Source organism: Giraffa tippelskirchi, chromosome 5, assembly GCF_054371585.1.
Source record: "Giraffa tippelskirchi isolate mGirTip1 chromosome 5, T2T-mGirTip1v1.2.pri, whole genome shotgun sequence".
NCBI lineage: Eukaryota > Metazoa > Chordata > Mammalia > Artiodactyla > Giraffidae > Giraffa > Giraffa tippelskirchi.
Window position 1 is genome coordinate 23,595,318 of NC_137279.1, and position 20,397 is coordinate 23,615,714.

General features: G+C 46.7%; 1 protein-coding gene across 2 annotated transcripts in view; it reads left to right on the forward strand.

The window, feature by feature from the left end:
* KIAA0040 (KIAA0040 ortholog) overlaps nucleotides 1–20,397 on the forward strand; it is a 41,156-nt gene extending 20,759 nt beyond the window's left edge. Inside the window, exons 3-4 of one of the 2 annotated variants that reach the window (XM_081494046.1) lie at nucleotides 14,271–14,345; nucleotides 16,915–20,397. In XM_081494046.1, the coding sequence (XP_081350172.1) occupies nucleotides 17,047–17,349 (303 nt within the window). In that variant the 5' untranslated portion in view covers nucleotides 14,271–14,345; nucleotides 16,915–17,046 and the 3' untranslated portion in view covers nucleotides 17,350–20,397. The remainder of the gene's footprint in view (nucleotides 1–14,270; nucleotides 14,346–16,914) is intronic. The other variant, XM_081494045.1, reaches the window with a different exon arrangement.

Below are 20,397 nucleotides of genomic sequence, written 5' to 3' on the forward strand. Positions count from 1 at the left end.
TCAACTATTCCAGCCTATAAACCTCTCCCCTGCCACCACTGAGGAAAATAAATAAGTCAGTCATTTGGCTATTGCTGCAAAGTTTGCCAAACTCTGAGTTCTCTAATATTAAAGAGAGTGATGCAACTTTAAATTCAGAGTCTTTTTTTTAATTACCACCTGTGGGAGACCCTAACTCACACAAGTGCTTGGCTGTCTTCTTGCTTTTTCTAAAAACATACCTTCCCTCTAAGCAGATATGACGTTAAACATCAGTTATTGGAGTCAGCCACAGACTGTGTCCCCTTTATTTGGGGACCAGAGAAGGCACTGCCCCTCCCAAACCGCTTCTAACTCCAAGATGACCTCAGAGCCTCAGCTCACACTTTCCAAAAATAAAACTGTACTTCGGCACTTCACCACACCCACCAAAACTGGCTCCAAAATTTTTTACCAAATAGTTTGGAAGAGTGAAAATAAGAACAGTATAACCCAGGTATGTCTCTGTAACCATGGCTACAGGTTTTATTAGCACTAATACCAGGATGTGGTCAGATTGGATATATACAGACAGCAAACACAAGCCTGAGTGGTGTCAGAGTGTGTGCCCATAAATTCTCCAAATTGGAAACGTGGCCCTTAATGACTGTGATTCATAAAGGACCTGGGGCAGGCGGGGGTGAGGATGGAGGGAGGGTGAGGGGGTAGAGGGAGGAGAAGGTTTAGGGTGGAAGGCTGCATCAAGAAGAGAAGTCAGGGTTCTAATTTTAGCTGAAATTCAGCTTTTGAGTACAATCCTCTAACATACCCCTACCTTGCATTTAGACTGCAGTTTTCTCAATGTTCTTTGATATACCTTGTCTGTTGTTCACTAGTCTTGACAGATATCTGAGATGGCTAATAGCTGCAGTTCTCAGATGAAAAAGGGGCTCAGAAAGCTTAACTGATTTGCCCAAGGTCAGAAGCTTGGAGGACAAGTGAACCCAGAACTAGAACTGGTTCCTCTTAATATTCTTTCCACCACACCCCTCTGCCAGCCTTTTATATTCTGCTTGGGACATTTGGATATGTATTCATTCCTCTTGCAAACATCCCTCATCCTATCATTTGTTTAATTAGCCAGAAACCAAGATCAATCCATCAAACTGGAGGTGACAGCTGGAAAGTAAGGCTTGCCTTTGGTCCTCGTCTCTTTTTCAAGCCCCTTGCCTCGCTTTCCCCTACACAGATGACAGCACAAAAAATGGGCAGTGTGGTCCCTATTCAGAAGAGAGTGTGTGGTCCTGGGGTTACAAAGTTTAATATGCCTCCAGGGACCAGGTAGGTGTCAGCACTGGGTGAAGCCAGCAGGGTGGGGACTGGGGTACAGGTTTCGGGAACATTGGTCCTTCTAAGGCTCCAGCAGATGTGGGAGGTTAGTGTGGCCCAATTTTAGGACTCACTAAAGAATGAGAATTGTATAGGAAATCAGAGGAGGAAAAAATAAAGTAAAATAGAAGTGCCTAAGGGTTGGATATAGCTCCTGGGCTGTCAGTGAGCACTCTAAGAAGTTTTATGCCTTTAGGTTCCCAGCACCTACTGTCATGTGTGACATATTGCACTTCTCTTATATTTCTGGTCCTATTAAAATGTGAGCCCCTTGGGGTCACAGGAGGTGTCTTAGTTCCTCAAGGGTGTGTCCACCGAGTGTGGCACACATGGCAAGCTTTCAAATGCTTGACAGGTGAATCGTTGGTGAATACCCCTTCATCCTAGAAGAGAGGGTCCAGAGACTGAAGTCCTCAGCATCTGGAGGATGGCAGTTCTAGAGCATAACATTTACAGCAGGATCTTCTGCACTTTAGTAGCTCCATTGTTGTTGGTCAGTTGCTTGGTCATGTCCAACTCTTTGTGACCCCATGAACTACATGTTTTGTCAGTTCACAGGAAAAGTAATGAAACTGCACACCAGACTTTCCTGTCCTTCACCATCTCCTGGAGTTTGCTCAAACTCATGTCTATTGAGTCAGTGATGCCATCCAACCATTTCATCCTCTGTCGCCCCCTTTCCCTCTCACCCTCAGTTTTTCCCAGCATCAGGGTCTTTTCCAGTGAGTCAGTTCTTCCCATCAGGTGGCCAAAGTACTGGAGCTTCAGCTTCAGCATCAGTCCTTCCAATGAATATTCAGGGTTGATTACCTTTAGGGTTGACTGGTTTGATCTCCTTGAAGTCCAAGGGACTCTCAAGAGTCTACTCAAGCACCACAGTTAGAAAGCATCAATTCTTCGGCGATCAGCCTTCTTTATGGTCCAGCTCTCACATCCATACATGACTACATGTCATCCCGCTAACATGGAGCAGTTGGAGGGCATGTCCCTGCTAGTCAGGGCATGACAAAATGTGCTCCACTGGAGAAGAGTATGGCAAACCACTTCAGTATTATTGCCTCAAGAACCCCATGAACACAAAGAAAAGTAGCTCCATGGCCTTGGGCAAATTACTTAGTCTCTGATAGCCTTATCTGTATAATGGGTATTTAAAAGACTCACCTCCTGCATTCTTGAATGAGGTCATGTCTGTTGAGCCTTGATTACACATACAGAGTTGGGCACTTAGTAAGAACACAACCAATGGTGGCTTTTGGATTCAACAGATCATTCCCTGTTCCTGTGAAAGGTGACAAGACATTATGCCAACCCTCTGTTTTTGAGGCTTTGACCTCTGAGGTCTCTGTGTTAAAAGAAGATACTCAAAGAAAACAAGTGAGCATTCTAGCTGAAATGAAGAGGAGAAAGTTGACAGTGATGGACAAGACAAGGTAGCCCTAGGAAACTAGATCCTGGATGTCAAGAGGGCTGAAAGAGGGGTGGTAGCTGATAATGAATGGAAATGAAATCAATGAGAGAGCAGGGGAAAGGTAAATGAGTCTGCCTTGATTCCTAGGATCAGTTGGCTCACTTCTTAAACCAGTTCACAGTAAAAGTCATCAAATTCTGCAAAAACTCTATGAATTCTGTTATGAATGGCTGTTTTTACCTTTCACACAATGAGTAGTATAATAATAAACAGAGTGCTATATGGTTTTCAAGGCAATTTTAAGGCACCAACTGTGCGCAGTGTACTTAGGCAACATGCTTTACACACATTATCTTTATACACATTATTGATTCACTCACTGATTCATTCATTCATCCATTCAACAAATACTGCCAGCCCACTTTCTGCCAGGCACTATGTAGGTATAAGGAATAAAACAATGTAGTACAGTGGAAAAAACACCTCACCTTCTGAGAAATGTGCTAATAGCTAATATCTGTGTTTACAGAAGAAAAAACTAAACTCAATGTGCTTAAGTGGATGTTGCCCAGACTCCAAGCCAGTGTTAGTGAAGGAGGCAAAAGTCATAACTGTATTGTTTTCTGGTTGAGGAGAAGAAAACTCAAGTTTCCTTGATGATCTAGGGACATAAATACGAGGAAGTTTATAACTTGCTAACAGGCTGGGGATATTGTATTCAATCACATTTAGCACTGTTGGAATTTTCAGAGTATCAGAGAGACAAAATTTTTAGTGTTTATTCCCAAGAGTGACTGAAAATGACTAACTATTATCAGAGTCTATGACATGGATCCTTGGGAGACAATGTAATTAGGGAAGGGAAGAGAGAAAGGAAAGGAAGAGAGAGAGGGAGAAAGAGTAAAGGAGAATAAAGTGGCTAGAGATTTTAGGCCATCCATAACAGAAAGTCAAAGAAAGCCCAGATGAAAACCCTTTTAAATTCTTTTCATTGTCCTTAAATTATTCTCTAATTATTTTCCTTGCATCATCTTTGAGTAGAGAGGTGTCTTTTTCCTCCGCTGTATTTCCTAGCATAGCTTAATTAATACTTGATTGATTGAAAGATTGACTCATTTGAACCTGGAATGAAATGGAGCTTTTTAATTTTCTTTTCTGCTGAACCTGAAATAGAGCATATAGTAATTAGGGAAGGATCCCTTGTTATCAGAAAGTGACAGCCACGATGAGCAATTTGTAACAGAGCAAAAGGAAGGTAGATGATTATTTGGGACCTGATAAAGCATACTCCCCACTCCCTACTGCTTTCAGTGATATGGGAGTTTCTTGATCATTATTTCCTCCTTGAAAGAGTTTCTTGGCTGGAGGATCTGTCTGGACAGTGGGCTAAATGGTCGGTAATTGTCATCAAAGTCTGGCCACAGATGTGACTGATGGCCTCTTTTCTATGCCTTTCATTACCCCGGCTCTCTCCCCCAAAACCTGGATTGACTAATTTACATTTTTTTCAAGATCTTTTGAGTTAATCAGCATTTCTTTCATTCATTCATTCATTCATTCATTCAGGGACAAGTTCAACTCTGGGCATCTAAATAGAATAAAACAGGCAAGGACCCAGTTCTCACTGAATTCATTTAGCAGAGCAGGCAGACAGTCCATAAATGCATATGCCACAGTGACAAGAGCACTGCATGTGAATGAGAAATTTCAGAGTAGGAAGAACTACCAGGGCTGTAAGACAGGATGGTGTGGTAGAGATTCACTGGGGGCTTGGCTTCTCGGATGACTTGGTTAAGCAAGGCTTCCTGCTGAGCTAACATGTGAGGTTACAGTGAGTAGAAATTCCTTTGTGTGGAGTTCTGCATGTTATGAAGTGGTCGATCACGCTAAGATCTCAGAGAAAATGTACTGAAGGAATTAACAAGTTCCTACAGGGTGGAAACTCTGAAGTAGGTGTGTCCAGGGCATGGTGGGTGAGGAGGGGGATACGAGATTAGAGATGGAGGCAGGGCCAGCAGATGGAGGCATGTCTGGGGTATGGCAAGGAGTTTCGATTTGACTCCACAGGCATTGGGAAGCCGTGGTGAGTGCGGGCGACGTGATCTGGCCCATGTGGGGAGAAGAGGCCATAAACAGGGAAGAGTAGAACCAGAGACAATGGTTAGGAAGCTGAGCAGTAATCCAGGTGAGGGGTGATGGTGACCTAGCCACGACATGGAGAGAAGTGGACACACGTGGGATATATTTTAGAGAGCAAGGCCATGAGACCAGCTGAGGGGTGGGAGTGCTGTGAAGTCAGGGGGTGTACATGAGCCCCCTGGAGCTGCCGTGATGAAGCACCGCGGGCTGGGCGCCTTAAACAGCTCAAGCGTGTTGCCTCACGGTTCTGGGGGCTAGAAATCTGAGATCGAGGTGTTGGAAGGGTTGGGTCCTTCTGAAAGCCGTGAAGAGAGGATCTGTTCCAGGCCCCTCTCCTTGGCTTGTCAATGGCCGTCCTCTCTCAGTGTCCCTTCTTGCTGGCTTCCCTCTGTGAAAGTTGACCTCTGGGTCCAAATTTCCCCTTTTCATAAGGAAACTAGTCATATTGGATTATAGACCCGCTTTACGCCAGTATGACTCATCTTAACTAATGTATTGATACATCTCCAAAAATGCTGTGTCCAGTTAAGGTCATATTTTGAAATAGTGGTTAGGTCTTCAACATAGACATATACTATATGTGTGTGTGTGTGTGTGTGTGTGTGTGTGTGTGTGTGTAATTTTTTGTGCTGTTCTGTCTTTTAATTTTTCAAAGAAAACAAATAATTACAATATGTCAGACAAGGGGTGTGATGGTAGGTTATTGGCTCCAAGAGAGCTCAGAAGAGAAAGAAATGGGTTTGGGGAGGTTTTCGGGCAGAGGACTGACAGTTACAGAAGACCTCCCAGTGGAGTCTGGAAGGACAAGGAGCTCCCCTGTGAATGCACCAAGGGGAGAGGTGAGAGGCCATTCCAGGCAGGTGGAACAGAGCACGTGGCAGTGCGAGACAGCAGGATGCTTGGGAGAACCTGAGGGAATGTGGCAATAGGGGTGTTGGGGGAGACGAGGCTGGGATGGGAGCAGAAACCATCAGCTCACAAGCGCTTTGTTCCCCTTACTAAGGAGTCAGGATGATCGTACAAGTGACGAAGAGCCAAAGGCGGGCTGAGCGGGGGAGCGTGACCTCATTCTAATTTTAGGAGATGAACTGAAGAAAGGGAAAACTAGAGACCGGTCTGAGGGCTCAGACAAATGCAAAGACAAGGGGGGTGAAAAGGAGGGCGCCTCTGCTCCTCCGGATCCTTTCTCTGCTCCTCCACCCTCTGCCTTTTATGCCACCAGAACTCCCTGGTCATCTTTGGTGCTCCCAGGCTGCAACTCCCTCCTAGACTGTGCCAAGCTCTTCCCCATGTCCGGGCCTTCACCCTGCTGTTCCCACCTGTGCACAGCTAGACCCTTGTCGTCCCTCAGACCTCAGCTCAAAGTCACCTCCTCAGAGGCTATGCTGACTGTGTCCTTTACAGCATCAGTAGCATCTCTTGGTTTCCGTGTTTGTGAACCTGTTCACTATCCACCTTCCCCCTGCAGAAAACAAATCGCTTTACCATATCTACGTCATTCCTGACTACATCCACACGCAGTGCCTAGGACAGCGTTGACACACACTAGGAGTTCATGGAATGCAGAAGGAAAGGGGGGTGCAGACAACAGAAAGACAGTCTGGTGTGGGGGAGGACAGAGGCTCATGTCACACTCTGCCCAGGGATGTGAGGTCCCCGAGATGGTATCCCCATCCTCATTGTCTGTATTTTAATTCTGAATTGGTTTCTTTGAAAAAGAATGATGAATGGAATGGAGTTAAGAGTTCCCTTTCTACAGGAAAACTAGAGGAAGGAGGGAAAAAATGACTTTTAAAGGAGATCTCAAGAATGATGGCACCCAGGCAAATAGAGATTGGGTAGGGGGCTCACACACACCCCCATGAAAGGGTAACTTCCAAATAATAACACAGTAAGAGGACATAATGGGGCTTCCCTGGTGGCTTGGTGGTAAAGAATCTACCTGCCAGTGCAGGAGATGTGGGTTTGATTTCTGCGTCGGGAAGATCCCCTGGAGAAGGAAATGGCAACCCACTCCAGTATTCTTGCCTGGAGAATCCCATGGACAGAGGAGCCTGCTGGGCTATAGTCCCTGGCATCACAAAGGAGTCAAACACAACTTAATGACTAAACAACAACCATAGCAACAAAGAATCAACGTCATGGCTCCAGAACCATCCCAAACTCTAAAACATGTTCTAAAAATGCTCTAAAATGAGCATCAGCTGAGGAGTCAGGGGTGTTTCTTCGGCTGGCCTACTCATTTGGGGTCAGATAACAAGGGCACATGTGTCTGTTGCCAGGCATGGTACCAAGAGGTTTTACATTTACTGACTCACTTGTTTTCACAACAGCCTATTATTATCAGCTTCATTTTACTATGAAGAAAGTGAGCCCCAGAGTGAGAAGCTGAGTAACCTGCCCAATATGAAAGACAGTGAGTAGCAGTCAGGATTCGAACCGAGGCTATTTGGTCCCGTAACCTGCACTCTGGAGCACTTAGCTAAACCCCTCTTGGGTGGAAGCTGCACTACAAGAGAACTGTTAAATGGATCACATATTTGTTATAATCATTATCAACATTAGCTTTTTGTCACCTGTATGAGTCAGGATGGGTTAATTGTTATAGCAAATAATTCTTAAATCTCAGTGGCTTTCCCTCACAAAGATTTCTTTCTCTTCCACTGTTTGCTGTAGTCAGCAAGGTGCTCTACTAGCGGCCATTCAGGAACATCTCCCATCTCTGCTGTCCCAGAGGCCCTGGAGTCCTTCTCTGGGCCCTGTGCATTGGCCAGCCAGTGAGCAAGCAGATAGAGAACATGAAGAACCTCAAGAGAGATTTTAGGACCCAGGTCCACACTCTCTTGTCCAGAACTCAGTCACACATCCCCAGGGGTGTCAGGGGGCTGAGAGGCATAGGCTGTCTGGAGCCCAGGATGAGGACATGGTGGACCTCTTGTCAACTGCTGTCTCAGTCTTACCTGTAAGGACTTCTATATGGGATACCTGACTGGGGTGGGGGGTCATACTGGGAGTCAGAAGACACAGGTTCTGGTCCTGATCTCACCAACTGTCAACTGTCTGACCTCCAGCAAAGCAGCCTCTTCTGGTCCCAGATTCCTCATCACTAAAGTGAAGGAATTCAACCACATGACCCATCTCTGGATTCTTCCAACTCAGGATGTCTGTCTGACAAAGCATCACTTCAGTATTTTTAATAACCATAATGCCTTAATCATTTTTGTATTGATGACCTCTTTGTGCTTTTGTTCAAAATTGCAACCATAATTATAACATTGATTCTGAAGGAAAATACTATCAATTTTCCTCTAATACTCAATATCCAGTTCCACACCATATATGCATACTCTATAAGGTGGAGGAAGAGGCTCCAACCTGAACTAGTTCCTTAAAGCAATTAATTAAGTTGGGGGAAATACAGATCTCTATTTCATCATGCCTTGAGCCAGGTTTAAGTCATAAAGTCACATTCCACTAGCAGATTGTTTTCTGGGATCTGACACTTTTTGTACAAAACAGTACTTACATCTATTAGAGGGCATCTGAGCATGCCAGGTTAGCAAGGTGAGAACCGTGAAGAAAATATATACCCAGAGCGGCGGAGTTAATAACTGCTGACTGAGGTTCCAGCCGTGCCCTCGCTGCCAGAGAGCCTTGGTTTCTGAAGTGTGTGATGGTGTCATAACCAAAGGGATTCTACAAGGACTGCAGGGTGGATCTGAGAGCTGGGCAAGGTTTGGGCAGGCAGGGTGCAGAGCCCTGGGGCTGAATAAGATGCTTTACACCCCCAGGAGAGATGGTGGGAGTCTTAGAGCCTATTGGATGGGATTCCTATTTTAGAAAAGAGAACAAAATATAGCAGAGTCGGACACCAGAGAGGAGACCAGGGTTAGAAGACGAGGAGCGGAGCACAGCCCAGAGACAGTCCTCGTGTCCCTTGGCCTGACAGTTCTGCTACTGTGTCTGCTGAAGTACGCCCAAGTCAGGCCACGCCTCCCACCGGCCATCACCACCCTCACCCTCGTCCAGGTGCCATTTTCTCTGATCAGTTATAATCATCTCCTCCTGCTCCCATTCTCGGCAATCTGTCCTCTCACCCCACTGACAGTGTTCTTTATAAAACACAGGTCTAGCCTATTCCCTCCTTGCTTGAAACTCCATGGCCCTTCTGCACACACCAGCCATTGACATGGCTTAGCCAGCCCAACAGATGCAGGGCCACCTGCCTCAAGGGCTTCCCATCACCCCCCATCACCCTCCACACACACTGCTGCTACATCCAGCCACACTGTCCTTTCAGGTACTTTTCAGAAAAAGCAATGGGTCCAATTGTTCATCTGAAAAAACAAAGCACAGTGAACACATTATTTCCTGTGTTTCCAGACTTTGGGGGGGGGGACATGTTATTGAGTGTTAACAATTGAACTCATTGCTTTAAATTTAGAGGCACTTCAATGAAAAAGTACTGGAGAGTTGGAGATAAACACACCACACATATTACTTGAAAGTGCTTTAGATAAGTTTAAGTTTTGAGACTTCTCAACACCTTGACCACATGACTGCTGTGGTTTTCTTGTCATTCAGACCTTAGCAAAGCCATCCTTGCCCAGTGCCTGCCCCAGCCTCCCTGATGGACATCACTCATTTTCTCAGCATCCCAGACTTCTCCTTTGTAGCACTTTCTATGTTACACATGCACACCAGTCTTTGGGCCTCTTTGCTTCCCACATTGGACTTTGAGCATGAGAGGGACAAGGACTGATCCTGCCTATTTCCTGGATACCCAGGACTCAACCCAGTTCCTGGCATGTAGTAGGTGCTGCCTAAGTAGTCACAGAAGGGATGAGCAGATGCCGTCCTGATTGTCATTTCCTTTGCATCTCTTTCCCTTAATCCCCTCCAGGCCAGCAGGCTTACTCCTTCCCCAGTGCTTCTCTCATGCCCTTAACACAGAGCTTGACCACAGAACTCTTATCACATTGTGCTTCTGCTATTTCTGCCTCTCCTTCTTACAAGTTAGGAAGGAGCTCAGGGTCTGAGTGCCAGGGTCAGACACAGTGGGTGTTCTGTGAATCTCTATTGCATTGAACTCTGACCTCAAAAAATCACTAAGGACGGTGACTGCAGCCAGGAAATTAAAAGACGCTTGCTCCTTGGAAGAAAAGCTCTGACCAACCTAGACAGCATATTCAAAAGCAGACATCACTTTACCAACAAAAGTCGGTCTAGTCAAAGCTATGGTTTTTCCAGTAGTCATGTATGGATGTGAGAGTTGGACTATAAAGAGAGCTGAGTGCTGAAGAATTGATGTTTTTGAACTGTGGTGTTGGAGAAGACTCTTGAGAGTCCCTTGGACAGCAAGGAGATCCAACCAGTCCATCCTAAAGGATATCAACCCTGAATGTTCATTGGAAGGACTGATGCTGAAGCTAAAACCCCAATACTTTGGCCACATGATGGGAAGAGCTGATTCACTGGAAAAGACCCTGATGCTGGGAAAGATTGAGGGCAAGAGGAGAAGGCAGCGACAGAGGATAAGATGGTTGGATGGCATCACTGACTCAACGGACATGAGCAAACTCAGGTAGAGAGTGAAGGACAGAGAAGCCTGGCATGCTACAATCCATGGGGTCACAAAGAGTCAGACATGACTTGGTGAATGAACAACACAATGACCTCAAGGAAAGCAGCTCTGGCCCAGATGCCCTAACTACACAAGAGCAAGAAGTGACACCCAAGGAGGCTGCCCACAGCAGGCCTCAGAGCTGCCGCATATGAAGATGAACCTCTTCCCCACCTCTCCTCGCCCATGAGCCATCCATTCTCTCATTCAGCACATGGCTCCTGAGTGTATGGAAAAGGGTCATCACCTCAGCCTGCTCATTCAGCAGTTTTTGAACCTGATAACTGTCCAGAAACACTTGGGTTGTTTGTTACAAATTTCTGGGCATTTCCTAGACCTACTGAATCAAAGTCTCCAGGAGTGTGATTCAGGCACTTGAATCTTTAACCCCCTTGGTGACTCTCAGGCAGCCAGCGTGACCAGAGTCAGAGACTGGAGAGGAGACTAGGGCTGCCCTCCTGAGATTCTGCCATCACCTGAGATCCATGGGTGAGGAGATAACGCAAGCACAGTGATCACTGCAACACAAGGTATGGGCTCACTGGAACACGCGAGGAAAGGCCCAAGGCAAGGTCTTTGCCCCTTTGCCCCCAAGTTATAATGATGAGATGGCCCCCACACATACTCAGGAGTCTACAGCTGCAGCAGAGGAATCTTTTAAGGTTCTGAGAGAGACCTGACCCTCCTGCTTCACCCTACCTGTTATAAGAAGGCCAAAGATTTAAACCATATGGAAAGCACTCTGGAGAAGGTCTCAGGGATTTTAGTTGGGTGCCATTATGATCCTTATCATTAACATTTCTAGAAAGCATTTGCTACCCAACAGACCCTATTCTTCAGCTTTACGTGTATTATTTCACCTAATAGAAATAACAAGAGGCTGGTGCAAAGGAGAATGCCCTGGCCGTTTCTTGGGGAGTTCCAGAAGAAACAGCAGGCTATGGGCCAGCCTTGGACATGACTCTGGAGCAGCTCTTGGATGTCACAGATGGACCAGTCATCCCTGTGGCAGGAGCCATCTCTGTACATTTCCAGGGGTTCCGAAGTCTGGAGAGAGGCTGGGGCCTTCAGGGGACTAAGTGCTCGCCACAGGCCTCATTTTATGAGCTCAACAGTCCTTCAGACACTATCAGATGTTCCCCAATGACCCTTCTCCATTCCTATTGCTGAAAGCCAGAATCTAGAATTACAGCCACAGAACTTCTGGCCAGCCCTAAGCAGGGAGGTCACTGTGACTCCCTTTTCATTTGAATAGAGTAGGGGTCCATGGTTCTTTGGCCATGAAGATTGGGCTAGAGGTGAGAGATGGGGAAGAAAAGCTCAAGGCTAGAATTAGTCCATTGTTACCTGGAGTTCACTCACTACTTTGTAGATTATGTTTCATAGTGTTGTACAGTTTACAAAATGCATTAAACACATTGAGCTCTTAATCTTCACAACCTCATTACAAGGGAAGCTTATTATCTGCATTTTGTAGCTAGCATTTGGTAACTGGCCAAGGTCACAAGAGTTAACCCAGGATTCAAACCCCCAAGTCTTCTGGCTCCAGGATCTCTGTTCTCCATCAATACCTCACATTCAGGCAGACAGAAGCTTGTGGGAAGAATGAATGAATGACTTTCTCCCAGCTAAATACTAAGGAGGATATAGAGATGAGTACTTGGTTTCAGGAAAACTGAAAGGACTTCTCCCCTCTTCTCTCTCCTCACACCCACCCCCACACCCACAATCAAGGTTGGTTAGCACCTATTGTCAGTTTTACAAGAAGAGATGAATTAGTTTTCAGTGTCAGCAACACTTGAGAGCTGACAAAAGGATGGGGTCTCCCAGAGGGCATTTCTAGGCCGAAGTGTGGCTCCTTTTGCAAAAACATTCCACAGAAGCTCTGACTTTTTTAATTCATACCACCAAGGAGATATTTGATTGTTTCCTGGAAATGCTAATAATGCAAAGCTCATAAATACTAATGAAATGCTATAGATTAGCAGAGCTCAGCAAGTAACCTGGGGGGCAGGGGTTGCCTAGAAGAGAATTTTTAGATTAAAAAGTATAAAGAATACCTTTTAATCGAATTTTCCCCAGACAGGGTTCCCAAGTGTTAATGAATATTCTCTTTGGCTATATGGAGAGTAGACTCAAATAAGTACCTTTAGTAATCCAGAAGCTAATTATTGACTTGGCTTTTGCTTGAAAATAAATCTGTTTATTCACATGGCTATTTTAGGTGCCATGGGATAGATGAGTTTGAGCCAAAGTTGGGAGGGGTGGGAGGGCCTGGAATGTTGAAATAAAGACATAATTCAAAGGCATGCTTTTATTTCATCCAACTAAGCAACCTAAGCTGGAATTTGCTTCTTCTTCTTGTCTGTTGACATGATCCCTCAATGATAGTAAGTCCCATGAAATATACAAGGCTCCACGATATCAAAAACTATTATCTTTGTCATTCATTCCTGAATCCTCAATACTAAACACAGTTTGTGGTACATATCAGGTGCTCAATAAATGTTTGCTAAATGGCTGAAGTGCTCTCTTAAAACATCTTCCAGAGCTTTCCAGACCCTCTTATCTTTCCCTGAAGGGCAGCTCTGATCACAACATCTTCCTATTATGTGCTCAGTCATCTCTGACTCTTTGTGACCGCAAGGGCTGTAGCCCACCAGGGCTGGGATTCTGGCTGTAGCCAGCCAGGGCTCTGACCATGGGATTCTCCAGGCAAGAGTACTGGAATGGGTTGCCATTTCCTTCTCCAGGGGTTCTTCCCACCCCAGAGATCGAACTGGTGTCTCTTGCATCTCCTAAAATTGGCAGGAGGATTCTTTACCACTGGCGTCACCAGGGAAGCCCGTTATAGAGCCCCTCCCCACAAAGAAACACATCCTGTGAAGGTCCTCTCTAACATGGCCACAGCCTACAGTCCTTCACTCTCCAACCCTGAGCTCCAGCCTCATCAGAAGGTCCCCTGTTCTCCTGCTGATGTTCTAGAAGTTTCTCTGCCTGGGATCTTTGACATCTTTTTCACACGTCTGTCAAGAGCCTACTTGTCTCTCAAGGTCAAGTGGCTCTACTTTCATGAATACTACCCTACTGTTCTCCAGGAGCTCCACGACCTTCTCTCTCTGGCTGCACCCAGATTGGGCCCTGATTCACATATGCTCCCCACAGAGACCAGCATGACCCCAGCACAGGAAAGCTTGTCAGTAAGTGTGGTCTGCTGCTGTCTAATTTGAATCACAGAAATGCAGTGCAAGGAGCCTTTGGTTCTCAAAACCGTATGTGTAGGAAGGATCAGCTTAGAGAAAGGTACCCAAAGTCTTCCTACAACAGAACAGAAAAATCCCTCTGGGTCAAAAAAACAGGGCCATACAAGGCTGAGGTCAAAGCAAAGATTATGGCAAAGGGAGGAGACTCCAGAGGAGAGTGAGGGGTGTGAGAAGGAACAGGCGAGGGTCTGGCCCCACTGAGGGGTCTAGGGAGACCAAGCGTGGTTTTCCTCTGTAAAGAACCTGTGCACTTGATGGTGTGTGGGCAGGTCCACGGCACATGATGTTTCAGACACTGGAGGGGCTCAGGCAAAGCCTCCAGCGAGGACACATAACTTCTCAGGATGCTCGTCTTTGTTGCACATTGAGTTTAAGTTCAGATGCCAGTATGCTTTCTATAAACCTCCCCTTGGGCAGGACTGGACTTTTATTGTATGTATCTTCATGCATTTATGAGGTATCTGACAATGGGAAATAAATCTCTTTGTAGTCTCTTTCTTGGAGAAGGCAATGGCACCCCACTCCAGTACTGTTGCCTGGAAAATCCCACGGACAGAGGAGCCTGGTAGGTTGCAGTCCATGGGGTCGCTAAGAGTCAGACACGACTGAGTGACTTCACTTTCACTTTTCCCATTCATGCACTGGAGAAGGCAATGGCAACCCACTCCAATATTCTTGCCTGGAGAATCCCAGGGATGGCGGAGCCTGGTGGGCTGCCCTCTATGGGGTCGCACAGAGTCGGACACGACTGAAGCCACTTAGCAGCAGCAGCAGTCTCTTTCTAGAGCAGACCGGGATAAATGTTTCAGTCGATCTGGGGGATGGCAGAGGATTCTACAAACCCTGGGCTACTTGCCAAAAATGGGTTAATTCCACATGAAGAAATCAGAGGCCCAGAGCCATGCTACGAATGGCTCAGCCCTTGGGAATCTGGAGCTAAGCTTCCCAGAATCCTCAGGGCCAGCTCTGCTACTCAGATACTGGGTGACCTGTGCCTGCATCTCTTTGGCTGTAGAATGGGAAGAATAACTACCTACTGCATAAGCTTGTGATAAAGTCCAAGGAGTCAATAGGCACAAGGCGCTTAGAACAGTGCCCAGCATGTAATAAGTGCCATCTTTTAAAAAGTAATTGTTTATTTAATATGTATTTATTTACTCGGCTGTGTCAGGTCTTGCTGCATCACGTGGGATCTTTTGTTGTGGTCCATGGACTCCAGAGTGCATGGATTCCAGGGTGCATGGGTTTAGTTGCCCTGCAGCATATGGTATCTTAAGGTTCCCAGACCAGGGATTAAAGTCATGTCCCCTGCATTGCAAGATGGAGTCTTAACCACCGGACCACCAGGGGAGTCCCATGAGTGCCAACTTATAGCATGATGTCCGGCTCCTTGGGCCCAATGGCACAGAAAGTGAAGTGAAAGTGAAGTTGCTCAGTCGTGTCCAATTTATACAACAGCATAAACTGTATAAATAATGTTATGAAGGGGTGGGGCCACATGCCTGCAGACTTGGATGGAGATCCTGGGTGGGGCTTGGATGGACACACGGGCACTGGGTACCTGGGACCCCAAGAGTGCATGTTATCCAAGGAATGAGACCTCCAAGCACAACTGCTGGGACACCGTGTGTAACATACCACCCAGATGTATAACACACACACTTATGCTCCAGTGCAGGACAACCCAATGAAGCCTGAATTTCAGAATGACTCTGGACCTAGGTCCCCTCTAGTGCGTCCCTCCACTCACAATGCACCATCCCGTTGCTCACTTAAAAGATATAATTCACATGAATGTGGCTTAGAAAAATATCAAGTAAAATATAAAGTAATGTTACCATCCTTAAGTTTTTCTGCTTGCCCGGCAGCCTTGGGAGAGGTCTGGGTGTTCATCACAGCTTTGTGTGTGATGAGAAACACACATGTGCTTGTGTGTCAGGTCACCTCACCACTCTGGGCCTCAGATTCTTCATCTTTAAGTGAGACAGCGGGTCAGGATGATTTCTAAGCTCTCCAGCCTGAAAATCAATGACTTTTTGATCTTTGGCCCCTGGACAATGTTTAATGCCGAGAGGTCTCTTAAGGTCCTTTGACCCATGCCTGTCCTCCGAGTCTTGTTTAGACCCAAGAACCTGTGGATTCCAGAACTGAAGGCGCCTCTAAGATCTTACACTTGGGAGCTGAGGCCTGAGATCCATGTGGAGAGTTGGAGAAGGTGCCATGGGAAGAGGGATCACTCTGGACAAGCAACCAGAACTGCCCAGCTGCAAGCTCGGGCTCAGGATAGGAGGAGAGAGGCAGCCAGGGACCCCCTCCCGGTTTCCAAGCACCATCACTGATCAGCCTGCAAAACTCTTTTCACTGCAAAGAGAGGGAACATGCAGGGAAGGAGACTTGGGAGTATTTGGTTGGGGGACAGGGAGCAGAGACAAGGGTAATGAGGGAGAGAAAGGTAGAAAAAGAAAGACCTGGTTTCTCACCCACAGCACGGTGAGTCCTCTCCAGATCTGAAAGTGGAATGTAAGGAGGGAGGAGACACAGGGCCGGGAAGAGAGCATGAAGGGACCATGAGAAAAGCAGGAGTGAAACAGGATGAGGACTGATGACCTCTTAGCATGGGGAGGTCCAGGGCCCCCATGACAGCCAGCAAGACTTGGACATTCTATCTTGTGCTTAAGCTTTCATTAGTGTTAAAAATGACAAGTTGTGTTCATGGAAGGTCAGATATGGAGCTGTCCTGTGGGGAGTACGTGTTCATCATTTATCAGGTAGGCTGAAATGAAGAAAGATGGAGAACTACTCCTGTAGAGGGTCCAGAGAGACAACCCCCTAGCCAGAGCACTGTGGGATGCACACACTGATTTATCTAACCATCGTGGAGCACTGCCTACGTGCCAGGTCTGACATCTTATTAACTGTCATATCCTAAGCCCCATATAACATCTACATAGCAAGAATTAGTTAATACATAACTGACTAAATGCATGCTTTTATCTTATTTATTTACAATTTCAGTGAACTCTGGAACTCTTTGATTTCCTCTCATTTCCTGAGCCTAACATCAATGATGTTATTAAAAATTATAGACCGTCCCCACCGCGTCTCTCTTAAATGATCTGCTGTCCTCTCTTTAGGTGCTATCTGTGGTCTGCCCAAACCCAGAGCTGGAAGAGAATTAAGTTCCAAGTGGGCAAGCCTGCATCCTCTCACATCCTACCCTCGTGGGTGAGCTAAGGGGCTCCTCTGGCCCAGTCTAGCCAGGCACCATGGAGAAAATCAGCATGTTCTTCAGTGCCATCTGGGACATCATCTCCACCAAACACCAGGAGGGCCTCTTCAACAGCATCTGTCTAGGCATCCTCCTGGGGCTGCCCCTCCTGGTGATCATCACCTTCCTCTTCATCTGCTGCCACTGCTGCTGGAACCGGCCAGGTGAAAATGGCCGACAGCTGGAGCAAAACAAGGGGAAGAAGAAAAAGAAAAAGAAGAAGAAGGCTGAAGAAGACCTCTGGATCTCTGCCCAGCCCAAGCTTCTCCAGATGGAAAAGAGGCCATCCCTGCCTGTCTAGCTAGGCAGGGGGCAGAGGTGTCCTGCTTTGGGAACTCAGCTGCCTTCCAACCACACGCAATGTGAGGAGCAGAAATCCCTGTAGTGATGCACTCATGTTCACAGAGGAACTACTCAACCAAGGAGCAAACCTCAGACTGAGTGTCCCCCAGGGAGGGCCTTCCCAGGGAGCACATGGACAAGTCTTGGGCACTTTCTCAGCACCTATGTGTCCAATAGCAATGCTCTTTACTGCAGACTAAGGCATGCCTTCCACCCACTCTGGCACATTCCGTATGCAAAAGCACAAGGAACATTTATCCATACTTCTTGACATATCTCCCAGATGCACACATGCACAACACCACAGGTACCCAGGCAAGTATATTCTGTTTATCAAATGGTCACTGAATGTCTACTTTGCACAAGGCCCTAAATGAGGCAGTTCATTATCTGCTCTTGGAAAAACATCTCATTGGAAGGCCTGGCAGATCCAGGCACACATGCACAATTATATAACAAGAGAAGCCTAAGTGCTGTCAGTGCCATACACCACTCAGGTTAGAGATGAATGCTCTCCTATTCTTGTCCCTACATAGCCTTTTACTGGAAATCTTCATAGCTGGACATTCCAGCCATCTGGTATACCCCCATTCCTACATATTGATACAGACACACCAAGTTCCTGTGCTTCTGGCCTCTCACCTGGGAGGAAAAGTTGAGAAATCAAAAGCTATCGTCTTACAACTCATCACCACTGATGAGTGTTTAATGGCATCCAAGACTTCTCTTTGAGATGCTACCCGCAGCAAGCCTCCCTTCTCCAAGCAAGAACAAATGGTTTCTGGCCATCTTCATGGCCAGGTTTATGCCGTCCACTTCAGTGGACTGCCATTGTGTACCTGTGCAACGTATGTTTCACAGATGGAAACGGGATGCTACCCCTGAGCTAGGGATCTCCTATGAACCCAAAGGTTTTCAGTGGGGAAGGAATTAAGACAATCACTGGTACAGTCTCACAGAAGGCACACTGGAAGCAATTACATAAGGTTATCATGGAGGTATGGCATGTTGCAGGCGGGGTGCAGAAGTTACAGAGTTTAAATGAAAGTAGGATGAAGCTATATAGAGATTTATTAATATTTATCTTGAAGCTCAGGCTAGTGCCTTGCACACAGTCGGTACTCACAACTGTCTGTGGATGCTGTCAGATATGTGATGCTGTTAAGGGTAAACTTGTAATACCTCACCAAGTCCCCAAGTGACCTTCTCTTCCAAGTGAGCCCATTAATTGCTGCAACAGGTGGAAGTTGGGTATTAAATTCTGAAGGAGGAGGATGCATGCAGGGCCAAGGTTTGGGTTGAGAAGTGTGCCCTGAGATCCATAAGGACATGTAAGCTGGGTCCGCGGTGAGTTGAGCAGAGCATCTCCCTGCATTCTGGGCTGAGTTTGGGAGGCTGAATTAATCCACTCACAGGGTGAACTGGGTGGTATGTTGATTGTCTTGTGACCACAGCACAAAGATGGATAATTCCCCACGTGGGAGCAGGTTGTGCTCTCAATGTTCATTTGCACATCTGCAGGGTAGCTCTCTTGAAGTATTTTCCTACTGAAGCTGTTCTAAATGATGGTGAAATTGCAATTTCATTAATAATATAGCTAAGCTATGATATTTATAGAAGCAAAAGCTAAATTCTCTAACATTGTTTCATGGAAAATGTCCTGTTTGCTCACTTGGGGCAGCTGGTAGTCACCCTCCTTTCAGGTAAAGTCCAGGTCTAGTCCTGTGCAGGTGAGGTGCCTGCTGGCGACTGCTGCACCAAGATCTTCTATCGGAACACCCTGTGAAGCATATTGCAGGCCTGCTTTTATTTTAAAACCGGCCCTGTTCCCCCTTCTTGTTCTAAGTGGGCCTAAATACCCCAGGCACTCAGGCCCCTCAGGCATAAACCTCTTTGACCAGAGAAAGAAGCACCCTCTGATGCTCTGTCCCTTTGTCCTAGAGCATCTGGCCATCCCCTTCACCTTCCGGAATGACTTCTCATCTCCCCACACCTCCCACTGCCCAGCAGGCTGAGTTGCTTATTCTGTCTCCAACTCTCAGCCTCCCCCACCTTCAAATGGATGACTTGGGGGAGATGTAGAGGCTGACGGCTGAGACTGGTGTCAGATACAATCTAGGAGAGCCGATCTCCAGGATCACGGAACCACACAAGTACCGCAGTTGCCATGGCAACCAGCTGCTAGTCTGAATTAAGACAGCAGTCCGTCGTCATCACCCATCACGACAAGGCCTCTATCTCCAGGTGCAGTGCCCCACCATCTCCTATCTGAATGTATCTGCTCCCCCTCCAGGTGTGAACACCCAGAAACACGCTTCTCAGCTGCTTCCATAACTCAGGTTTGGAGAGCCAAATGCTTGAAAGAGGCTTCTCTTTTATCCCATCCAGCCTCCTCAACAACCTTCACTGGAGTACCCAGAACAGTGTCCAGTGAGTGAGAGGCCCTCAGACTTTGCTGAATAAGTGTGTGTGTCAAAGAAGAAAAAAGCAATTATTGGAGTCCACTGCCTTTTCTTCCCACTGCATTGTCATTCTCCTCTCCCCTGTTTTCTTCTCCCATTCCCCTCTCTCTCTAGGCACCACCGCGGCTCCATCCCTCTCCATCTTCACTCCTCCTTCCCACCCTCTGTCCCACGACTACCACTGGCATCCGGGGGTCCCTTAGGACTGGAGCCTGCCTGGCCCATCTTGTAGGGGTGGGGTTAGGCTAACAGAGGATGGCAAAGAAGAGGTCTCCTAAACCAGCCCAGGCTTGGGGAGAAGCCCCCAGGCCCAGGACTTCTGAACAATCAGAAGAGGTCTTTCTCCCAACTGCTCAATGGATTCACTTTGGGTTTCTTGGGGGGAGGCGGGAGGAGGGGAAGATATAGACAAAGGGCAGTCACCTTTTCAAGAAGAATATAAATGGCCCATGCTGTATAGCGTTTGTCAGTATTTTTTTTTTTCTGGAAAATTTAAATGCACCAAGAGAAGATTTTATTTAAATAAAATACTTTGAAACTAAAAA